The sequence below is a fragment of the Salvelinus namaycush genome, chromosome 13 (assembly GCF_016432855.1).
Source record: "Salvelinus namaycush isolate Seneca chromosome 13, SaNama_1.0, whole genome shotgun sequence".
NCBI classification, from domain to species: domain Eukaryota; kingdom Metazoa; phylum Chordata; class Actinopteri; order Salmoniformes; family Salmonidae; genus Salvelinus; species Salvelinus namaycush.
In genome coordinates this window covers 34,601,965-34,613,377 of record NC_052319.1, presented here as the reverse complement: position 1 = coordinate 34,613,377, position 11,413 = coordinate 34,601,965, and the positions used below count along the sequence as shown (strand labels likewise).

General features: G+C 45.7%; 1 protein-coding gene across 4 annotated transcripts; it reads left to right on the top strand.

Annotated features, from left to right (window-relative positions):
* Positions 1 to 233: 233 nt before the first annotated feature.
* Positions 234 to 9,689, top strand: LOC120058471 (serine/threonine-protein kinase SIK2-like). Of its 4 annotated transcripts, none has more exons than XM_039007153.1 (11): positions 234 to 522; positions 1,246 to 1,375; positions 1,540 to 1,691; positions 4,062 to 4,125; positions 4,474 to 4,635; positions 5,211 to 5,335; positions 5,472 to 5,595; positions 5,776 to 6,002; positions 6,852 to 7,584; positions 7,727 to 7,922; positions 8,033 to 9,689. In XM_039007153.1, exons 3-11 carry the CDS (start codon positions 1,650 to 1,652, stop codon positions 8,610 to 8,612), a joined length of 2,253 nt encoding a protein of 750 aa, XP_038863081.1. In that variant the 5' UTR covers positions 234 to 522; positions 1,246 to 1,375; positions 1,540 to 1,649; the 3' UTR covers positions 8,613 to 9,689. The 4 variants fall into 4 exon arrangements, with proteins under 4 accessions (XP_038863081.1, XP_038863078.1, XP_038863077.1 ...); XM_039007150.1 differs by having other exon boundaries at positions 1,215 to 1,375; positions 1,575 to 1,691; XM_039007149.1 differs by having other exon boundaries at positions 1,169 to 1,375; positions 1,575 to 1,691.
* The last annotated feature ends 1,724 nt before the right edge of the window (positions 9,690 to 11,413 follow it).

The window sequence follows — 11,413 nt, the reverse complement described above, 5'->3', positions numbered from 1 at the left end:
TCCGGGACTGACGTCATCGTCCCCATCTCCAAGCAACCTCTCCATCAGCACTCGCGTCACCGCGCGCCGAGCCGCACGGTTGCCTGGCAACCTCTGCATTGCGCTTGCGCCCAGGCTTGTGCTTCGTTCGAAGTTCTGACGCGGGTGTGACGTTAATGAGGTGGGTATCAATTTGTTAGCCTATAGCAGTGAGAGAGGAGGAGTTTCCCATGAACACTGTGGCTGTCTGCATTCCACAGGAGCGCACAGACAGACCGAACAGTGCGGTAGCCGGGGTTGTGACCGGCCAAATCAACCTGTAAATAGTTCTAACTGATACGGCTGGCACACTTTAGTGTACACTTCAGTGTACATTTATGTAGATATTTCTTTAAAAGAAGGAAAATAAAAAAGTGAAATGCTGTTTTTCATTATACTTTTCTCATATTTACAGCAACTAATATCCTTATAGAATGACTTGTATAGCTGTCTGTAACAACCGATTAAACTGTGAGAGGAGCTGGTGCACCTACATTCAATAAGGTAAGACACGGCAATGCTCTTATGATTCTTTGGAAAAATCTGGTTTGCATTTCAAAGTGGATCTATAATGGACATATATAATAATGTTTTATTTATTTAGACCGTTTTTATTTGTTTTACTCGGGCAGCCTGTGTGCGCCGAGCTGCCATTGCCATTATTTTAACACTTAACAATTCTGTATTGTGTGTTATGTTATAAATGTCTACATGTCTATTAAGCATAGACTTTTCATATTTGGGCATGTTTAGTATGACGCCAGCGCTTCAAACGCCGTATTTAATAGAATTAATATATGGTTAGAGCAGTAATTCAATTTAGTGCAAACTTGAAGATTTGACAGACATGAAATGATGTGATCTATCTTGAATTATTTTGTGCATCATGATGCAATGGAAATGTTAATTCAGAATATTTGCGTTTTTTAATAATAATTGTGGAAGAGCTACGCCTAGTTGAATGTGTAGCCTAATGATTATAATTATAACGTTATTATCAATAATGATAATAATACATTGATAATGTAATGCATTAGGCCTAACAAATGATAACACACTAATAATAGGCCTACAATAAAAAATAAAACAATGCCATTAATCATAGGCGTATGCGCATTTGATATTTTAAATTTTTACTTTTGTAACGCAGGTACTACACACAATTTTTATCCTATCCTTTGGAATATAATAATCAGTTGTCATCATGGTGATCATGACGGAGAGCAGCCCGGGGGCCCAGCCCAACCATACCCAGGGAAGGCCTCTCCAGGTCGGCTTCTATGAGATCATCAGCACGCTGGGGAAAGGAAACTTTGCCGTGGTCAAACTGGCAAGGCACAAAGTCACCAAAACACAGGTCAGCATGCCAAATCTTTCATTACCAATGGTTCTATGTCATATTTTATTCATTTCTAAATCACACGGACACATCTGAAAAGAACAAAAACATTTGGTATAATTATATTAGCCTCTCACAGTGCATTTGTCCTGGATATAGTAGACCTTATCGTGTGTTTACAGTTTGCTGTGTTGGTTGGTTGGTTGTCCACTGCCAGGTGGCCATAAAGATCATTGACAAGACAAGACTAAACCCGTCCAACCTGGAGAAGATCTACAGGGAGGTCCAGATCATGAAGCTGCTTAACCACCCCCATATCATCAAACTCTACCAGGTGTGTGTTGTCTCTATTATGATACACTGTTCCACTGGATGTGTGTGTGTGTGTGTGTGTGTGTGTGTGTGTGTGTGTGTGTGTGTGTGTGTGTGTGTTATTTTAGGTGTGTTGACTGACACGCTATCTACCATGGATACTGCTGAGTGACTGGGCTGTGTGTTTGGCTATGTGTCCACAGAGAGACACAAGAGCTGAGTGGGTGCCGGGGAAGAATAACACATGCACAGTAAACAGGAGAGGTAGAGGGCCAATTATTTTTATATATTTTTTATTTTACATTTATTTAACTTAAGGGACAAGGAGTAGGGATGGATGTGTGGTGGCTTGGAAGAGATGAAATGTATGGCTAAAATGGAAAGGAAGGTTTCACTGTTTGTGTTCTGGTACATCTGGGTTTATACACACGCGCACACACACACACACACATCTTTTTTTAATCAGCAGTTTTCTGCCCTTTGTTCAGCTCTGTGCTGTTTTGCTGGTTTTGAGGATTACTGGATGTCCGGATTTAAGAGGGTGACTGCTGAGATTGCGAAATTGTGTTCCCTTCCACACCCAAAATCCTGGTGAAAGATCTTATTAGAAGGTCCCCCCTCTCTCTCACACACACACACACACACACAAACGCCTTGAGTTGGACAGGAAAGCCTGATGTGTCATATGTCTTCCAGAGGACGTGTCACCACTGTGAGCAAATTAATACTGAGGGATAGTCCTCCTAAAGCTAATCAGCATTTCCAATCAGGGCCCACAGTAATGGCCAGATCTGACAGTGCTGCTGTGCTCTCCACAGCCAGGGAAACTTCTCACTTAAGAGGAGTCACTGGATGACTAATGGCTCTGAGCTGGGTTAACCCCCCCCCCCCCCCCCCCACCCCCTCTCTGTGACAACCCCTCATCTGCCCACTGAGGGGGAGGTGTAGTGCGGTAAAGGCAACCTTGTGATCCGGAGGTCACATCCTCTCCCTCTCATCCTTCTGTTACACTAACAAAACAGTGGGGGATTGGAAATGAGGCAGATAATTACATTGAAAGAAGCCACAATCTATCTGCAATATTAAAGCTGATCCACCACCAGCAGCAAAAAAACAACATCTAAAATAACACCAAAGCGTTGAACCTCGACCTTTAGATATGCTGACCTTTAGATACTGAATGCTCTTTTGTGAACAAAATTACACTTTTTCCCCCTGTACTTCTGGAGATGACCACAGCCTGATGTCTATTTCTCTTTCTTTCTTTATCTTTCTTTCTTTCTTTTTCTCTCTCATTCACACACTCCCCCACATACCACTCTTCAAGGGGCCAGTATGAGGGGCCCCTAACGTGCCAGACCACTTCCCTGGAAGCCTGTATGACATCAGCAGCACCTCTAGGGTGAGAGGGACACAGAGTGGTGCTCATCTCTCTCAGACGAAGACTAGCGACTATGTGGAGCCTCTGTGTCTCCCTAACCATTACGGCTGCCCAGGACCTCTCTGTCTCTCACACAGTTAGAAAAATTAAAGAGAAACTGGGTTGGAAATTAAATAAGGCTATGAAATGACTGCCATTGTTGCTGATTCGTGACTTAGCTAGCGTTAGGTTTGGTTTATTGAGTCCTGGCAGTGATGTTTATCAGGCTTTCCTCAGAAGTGGTAGTGACACAGCATTCCCACAATGTTCTGTCTCTGAGTTCCCAGGACTTCCAGGAAGGGATTGGGGCATTGCTTCTTCCTCCTTTTTTATTTTTCCTCTTTGTCTTTGTGGTGGTGATGAGTTGTTGATAAACAAGCTGAGACCTGTGTGTGTGTGTGTGTGTGTGTGTGTGTGTGTGTGTGTGTGTGTGTGTGTGTGTGTGTGTGTGTGTGTGTGTGTGTGTGTGTGTGTGTGTGTGTGTGTGTGTGTGTGTGTGTGTGTGTGTGTGTGTGTGTGTGTGTGTGTGTGTGTGTGTGTGTGTGTGAACTTTCCTCTTCCTTTCCCAGGAGAGAGATATTGTTTCTGTTGACAACTGGTGACAGACAACACAGTTTAGTGGGAACACGGGTTTGAACTGTTGTGTGTGTTTTTGCCTGTGTGGACGTTGTGTTCGTATCCTATAAATAAAGAGCATACAGGAAGTGCCTGTCAGCTCTGTTATGCAACAGTTCATATCATGGAAAGTCAGCATGCCTAGTGTGTGACAGGAGTTATGGAACAGGAAGGGGGTAGTGTGGTCAGAGGAAAATTAAGGTTGCCAGAAAATGTCCCCAGTGCTCAGTCCTGGCTCTGGTAAAACACTCACAGATCGAAAAGTTCTCTCTCCTCACGTCATCACGGTATGTTTGTGTGTGTATTGCCTACTTTTTGCTAACTTCTCTTCTATGACTCTCTTTGTGTTTCTCTTAGGTAATGGAGACTAAAGATATGCTGTACATTGTGACAGAATACGCCAAAAATGGAGAGATGTTCGGTGAGGATCAAATAAAATGTCCCCTTTGTTGTAACCTGTGTTGGGCACAGCGGAGGCTGCTGAGGGGAGGACGGCTCATAATAATGGCTGGACTAGAGTCAATGGAATGGTTTCAAACACATCGAAGACGTGGTTTCCATACGTTTGATACCACTCCATTGACTCCATTCCAGCCGTTATTATGAGCTGTCCTCCCCTCAGCAGCCTCCACTGGTTGGGCAGTATCTTTTTAGGTAATAAAAGGGGTAAAATAGATATGAAGTTCCTCCCTCACCCAGGGTGTATAAATGGTTCTCTGAGTCCTCTGAGTCTAAAACGCCCCCTCTCTCTCTCCCTCTTGTCCTCCAGACTACTTGACCTCAAACGGGCGCATGAGCGAGGACGAGGCGCGGAAGAAGTTCGGGCAGATTCTGACGGCAGTGGATTACTGCCACAGACACCACATCGTTCACAGAGACCTCAAAACTGAGAATCTACTGCTGGATGCCAACATGAACATCAAACTGGCCGGTGAGTCTGTTTGGGAGATAACATGAACATCAAACTGCCCGTGAGTCTGTCTGGGAGATAATAGATAGCAGACTCCCCTCTATCCTTCATGGTTCTCTACATGATTCCCAGACTTCTTCATCTCTCTACTGAAGAGAAGACCTGCATCACTGTAATTAAAAGATTGTTACTGGATCTGAGTGCTAATGAATTGCCAACTGCCAAGAACTAGAAGGTTCTTTAGGGTGAAATACCAGGGTCATAGCAGGCCTGATCTGATGCCACAGAGAGCCAGGGTGACAATCTGTATTCAGTAAACACACACAAACAAACACACACACACACACACACTGCCAGAAAGCAATACAGTGCCCAGCGGGTCAACCTCAGTGCCTCATTGTGGCAGGACAATCAGTAGCTCTGTGTCAGAGCACAGGGTGATATTAGCTCAGATGCTATCTGGCCTTCCATCTGTCATTATGTGATTAACATTATGCAATATCAACAAGAAAAAACTCTGTAGCCAGCAGAGAATACAGGACTCAAACAACCACGAGTTTCACAAACTAACCAATCTCTTTCTCCTTCCCGTTCAGACTTTGGATTCGGTAACTTCTACAATGCAGGCGAGCCCCTGTCTACTTGGTGCGGCAGCCCCCCCTACGCAGCACCCGAGGTGTTCGAGGGGAAGGAGTACGAAGGGCCACAGTTGGATATCTGGGTAAGGGCTGACAGGGAAACTGCACACAATGTGTTTTCAACCGTAGTTCTACCATCTTCATGTCAAACCAATGAATACTGAAGTAAAGGGAGAGGCCATTTGTTGACGTTCTCCTCCTGGTGTCTCTCCTCTAAAGAGTCTGGGTGTGGTTCTGTACGTTCTCGTGTGCGGTTCCCTTCCGTTCGACGGGCCCAGCCTCCCTGCCCTCAGACAGAGAGTCACAGAGGGGCGCTTCAGAATCCCATTCTTCATGTCTCAAGGTACCCATCACACCATGGCAACCACACAGTGACACATTTCATAGTGTGATTGGACTGATTGATTGATAAAATGACTGGTTTATATTATATAAAAGCATATGCTGTAGCATCAGACTGACCTTGCTTCCCCTTCTATCGCTCCCTCCTCTCTCCCTCTTCCTCCCTCTTTATTCCCCGCAGACTGTGAGAACCTGATCCGTAGGATGCTGGTGGTAGACCCAGCTAAGAGGATCAGTGTGGCCCAGATCAAGCAGCACCGCTGGATGCTGGCTGACCCCACAGCTCTTCACCAGACCCTCAGCATGGCCCTTCCCCTCACAGACTACAACTCTAACCTGGGGGACTACAGCGAGCCTGTCCTGGGCATCATGCAAACCCTGGGCATTGACCGCCAGAGGACCATTGAGGTGAGTGGCTCATTGGTTGATTGGTTAATTGGTTTATTGGTGTTATTGTCCTGGAAGGAGGATTAGAGGAGGGTAGGAGTGAGTGGAGCTGGGCCGTTATATAGGTTACAGGTTATAGGTTATGTGTTATAGGTTATAGGTTATAGGTTACAGGTTATACTGTAGGTTACAGGTTATACTGTAGGTTACAGGTTACAGGTTACAGGTTATGTGTTATAGGTTCTGGGTTATAGCTTAGGTTACAGGTTATAGGTTACAAGTTATGGGTTACAGGTTACCGGTTATAGGTTACGGGTTATGGTTATGGGTTATAGGTTATGGGTTACATGTTACAGGTTATAGGTTATAGGTTATGGGTTATACAGATCACATAGTACCACAGGAATACAGTATTTGGAGTACTCTGTAAAGACTGAGGTAGTGGGGTCGGGTACTGGGCTAAAAGTGGTGGGGCTTTGAGACAGTTAGTCATGTCTGGCAGTAGAGCAGGGTATGTTATGCTGCCTCCCAGGCAGGCGCCACAGTCAAACACACCCTGGATCCCTGTACAACTGGGGGACTTAATACTCATTTTGTTGGGAGAATTAGGGGGATAACTGGCATCTGCTTTTAAAGGCTGACACAGTTAGCGGTGAGTAGATGAGCTCCAACAGCAGTCTCTCATGAGATCAGTCTGGGTGAACGCAGTCTGACGGGGTACAGACCTATCTGAGAGAGAAATATATATAGAGAGAGTGAGAGAGACAAACAGGGAGAGGAAGAGTTAAAACCTGGCTAATACAGCCCTTTATATTATGACACCCTTTGGACCAAAATGGCTGACTAACATGTCCTTCTGTTCTGCCCCAGTCTCTGCAGAGCAGCAGCTACAACCACTTCTCAGCCATCTACTACTTGCTGTTGGAGAGGATCAGGGAGCAACGAGCCCAGCAGCTCAGCCGTCAGTGTGGGCCCTGGAACCAGAGACCCAGGAGCACCTCTGACTCCGGTACCCCAGAGGTCATCATGGAGGACAGCTTCAGACCTTCAGCCTACCCCATTCAATGCAAGAGCACCCCTCCCATGCACGCGGAGATGGAATATGACCAAGGTGCATTGTTCCAACGTGTGGTGTTCCCGGTGGAAGCCAGTCTGAACCGACTGCTGTGTAACCGCTCCATCTCCCCCAACAGCCTGGTGGAGACCAGCATCAGTGAGGAGGTGCGGCCCCGCGACCTGGAGGAGGAGGTCACACACACCTGCTCGGCCCTCGTCCTGCCCACCACCACCTCCCGGCGACACACCCTGGCCGAGGTCTCTGCTCGCTTCCACCAGTGCAACCCCCCCTGCATCGTTGTCAGCCCCTCCGATGGTGCGTCGTCTGACAGCTGTCTGAGGTCCTCGTCCACCCCCAACCCCGCTCTGTACCCCGCTCTGCACCCCGCTGTGGGTGGCCTGTCGGCCGTGCTGGCCTTTGGGACTGACCCCGGGGCACTGGTCCCCGCCGATAGCCCACCGGCCCTCTCCTGTCACCTCCTCCCCCAGGCTCAGGCTGCCAGCTTCCAAGAGGGCCGCAGAGCCTCCGACACCTCCCTCACACAAGGTATGGGTGATGACAGTTTATAGCCATTAGGTATGCATCAGTCCCATCATCCTCATCATCATCATTACTACAGAGAAATGTATCAGTCACATCATCATCTAACCAATCTTCTGCCTGTCTCTCTCTCTGTGCACCTCCCCAGGTCTGAAAGCCTTCCGCCAACAGCTGAGGAAGAACACGCGTACTAAAGGCCTTCTGGGTCTGAATAAGATCAAAGGTCTGGCGAGGCAGGTCTGCCCTCCGACCTCCGACCGCAGTAGCCGTGGCAGCCGGGGATCAATAGGCCCCACCATCAGTGAGCACCGCAGCATGCTGGAGGAAGTTCTGCACCAGCAAAGGTAAGAGGGAGACACACACACAACCTTGCACACGCACTTGCACATAAATACAATCACAGACACATAGTCACCGTGTCATTCTAACCCCACCTCTCTGTCTCTGTTTACAGGATGCTCCAGATCCAGCACCAGCCCCAGCCTCAGCCTCCTTGGCCAGCACCTACCCAGAATCCCCCGCTCTTCCTGTCCCAGCAGCAGCCCCCCTCCCCCACCGCAGTCTTCGCCGCCCCCTCCACCCTGTTCGACACGCCCGCCCCCTCCCTCCTCCAGGGGGAACCCCAACACCCCCTGCCCTCCCACCAGAGCCCCCTGGCTCTCCAGCATGCCTTCTGGCAGCAGCCTCTGGAGTTATCTTCCCCCTCCTATGGCTCCTCTTCTTCCTGCTCCTCCTCTTCCTCCTGCTCCTCCTCTTCCTCCCTCTCCCCCGTGGGTACTGCTGCTTACCTCCTCGAGGCTCGACTGCACATAAGCCAGCAGTCCAGCCTCTACCTCGAGACCAACGTCCACCCCCAGACCAACCCCCACTACCAAGCCCAGGACCAGACCCAGGCTTTCACCAAGGGCCCCTTCCCCCTCATGCCCATGCAGGGGATGTGGAGTCTGGATTCAGCCTCCGGGAGAGAGTCTGAGATGCAGGAGCTGGGCCGCGGTGGACAGCAGCAGCTGAGAAGCTGTGTGATGGTGAAGTAATGGAGGGAAAGAAAGGAGAAGCAGAAAACAACAACTTCTTATTGGACCAGAGTGATTGTTCTGCATGACAACCAGAGGACAAAATGTCATGGTGATGTCATCACTGATGGACAGGAAGGGTAAGCGCTTTTTGACAGTGGGAACAGAACTTTGAGACGTGGAGTTTCTCACAGAACATCAGATGATGAGCAGAAGGTGATAGGACGACAGAACAGATCCTCTAAAAGTGTGAAAAGAAAGAGAACAATTGGGTAGAAAAACTGAGCAAAGAGGAGATAGATTTTTTTAAACTGATGCAAGTCACAAATCTACACTCTCTTGAACAACATGCAAACACACATCTAGTTGTGTGTGTCTGTGTGTGATCACATTAGCTGAGAATTAAGCAATAACCAAACTCTGGAGTGACGGCTCTGAGGTCTCATCGGAACCCCCAGAGAAGCAATAAAGGTCTGGGACCCCCTCAACACAACAGGGGACCTCTGTTCCTCTCCTTTCTCCCTGATGGGGACCCCGCTGGGGAGGGGTGAGTGAAGGACTAGTCTTGAAAACCCAACCAGGACTGGTATCAATGTACCATACTAGATCATTTAAGACCTATTTCAACAGTATAATTTACATTTTTATTTTTTCATCAAGTTTGATAACAGGAGGATCCAGTCTTCCTGATTTTGTTTTGTGTTACTTTTCCAGTTTTGCTCACTGTATATAGACCTTTATTACTTATTACTTATTGTTTTCACTTAATTTGAAAATACCAAAGTTCTTTCTTTATTTTTACTTTGTTTGTCTTTTGGAGAAGATATTACTTATTGGTCACATACACATGTTTAGCAGGTGTTATTGTGGGTGTAGCGAAATGCTTGTGTTCCTAGATCCAACAGTGCAGTAATATCTAACAATACACAACAATACACACAAATCTAAAAGTAAAATAATGGAATTAAGAAATATAGTAATATTTAGACGAACAATGTCGGAGTCCGGAGTATAAATAAATAAATATAAATATATATATATATATATATATATAAATATATATATATATATATATATACACATACACATATATATAGTACCAGTCAAAAGTTTGGACACACCTACTCATTCCAGGGTTCTTCTTTATTTTTACTATTTTCTACATTGTAGAATAATAGTGAAGACATCAAAACTATGAAATAACACATATGGAATCATGTAGTAACCAAAAAAGTGTTAAACGAAGCAAAATATATTTTATAATTGAGATTATTCCAAGTAGTCCCCCTTTTCCTTGATGACATCTTTGCACACTCTTGGCATTCTCTCAACCCTTGAATGAGTAGGTGTGTCCGAACTGTTGACTGCTACTGTATGTATGAGCGCATATGTGTGATGGGATGTATAGACATTGTGAACAGTATGTGGATAGAATATATAGTATATCTGAAGAATACGTGGATAGAATAGTATATGTACAGCAATAGTTGAATAGGATGGACTTGACTAGAATACAGTATATACATGTGAAATGGGTAAAACAGTATGTAAACATTCTTAAAGTGTTCCATGTCTGTGTACATAGGGTAGCAGCTTCTATGGTGCAGAGATGAGTAACCGGGTGGTAGCTGGATAGTGACAGTGACTAAGTTCAGGACAGGGTACTGGTGGAGGCCGGCTAGTGATGGCTATTTAACAGTCTGATGGCCTTGATGGCCTTTCAGTCTCTCGGTCCCGGCTTTGATGCACTGACCTCGCCTATTTTGTTGCCATCCTACAAACATGCAGTATCATAACTATTCTAAACTTTCAAACTTTCTTTGAAGACAATGTTATTGTGATTTCACAAACTGTGATTTGTTTGTGCGAGATTCTAGCTGAGCTTATGCTGCTTTCACCACAGAAGAAAAAATGACTTGCTGTGTGACTAAAGCACAATAGGTACTGCTATTAGCAAGCAGTGTGTGCGTGCGTGCGTGTGTATGTGTGTGTGCACCTTACAAAAAGGTTGATTTTCAATTAATAATTTCTACTCATGTATGGTTACTTTCTAATCATATTCCCTCTGTATTTATGTCATTTTATATGTCTCAATTTGTAAATATTGTCAAAACGTAAGACCCTGAAAACCTATGAGCATGATGTCGTTCCCTATCAGGGGAAAACATTTACATTTGAGTCATTTAGTAGACACGCTTATCCAGAACCACTTACAGTAGTGAGTGCAACCATTTCCATAACAAAGCTTTACCCACTATACTTTTCACCTCATATGGGCTATGTGTATGCTACATGATGTAGTGCTTTCACACAGCCAGAACAAAGACTTTGGGACTATAGTGCAATATTTCACATTGAAATGCAGAGGAAATGAGAGATAGAGAGCTGACATAAGATACTACAGTAACTGCCTGCTGGTGTTCATTCAATTGTTTTTATTTGTCATTTTTTCTTTTTGTATGAATGTACAAGGTTTTTCTACCTTCATAGGGAGCGAGCTGAGTAGAGCAGGTAGTAGAAAACTTCTGTATTTTGTTGAACATAGAAATGCATATGTTTAGAAGAAAGGACCCAAACCATTTCATAGTGCTTTCCCTATGGACAACATGGTTGCCTGCTACTGCATGATGGCAGAACTAGAGAAAAGCCAAAGAGAGAGCAGCGGAGTAAGAGAAAGAAACTACTGACTTTCCTCTGTGAAAGCGTTGACTCAAAATGTTAGCTAGCGCTTTCATGGCATACTCTGTGTGGCTCCTGCTATGAGAAAGCTGCTTCTGCCACTAGATGCTAATGCAGGACCATGGCTGTCTTTGTTTATGTAT

Excerpts from the sequence above, each read along its gene's own strand:
- LOC120058471 (XM_039007150.1), top strand. The coding sequence starts at position 1,223 with ATGGTGATCATGACGGAGAGCAGCCCGGGGGCCCAGCCCAACCATACC. Across the intron at positions 4,636-5,210 it reads CATGAACATCAAACTGGCCG|ACTTTGGATTCGGTAACTTC; the intron begins GTGAGTCTGTTT and ends CTTCCCGTTCAG. Across the intron at positions 6,003-6,851 it reads ACCGCCAGAGGACCATTGAG|TCTCTGCAGAGCAGCAGCTA; the intron begins GTGAGTGGCTCA and ends GTTCTGCCCCAG.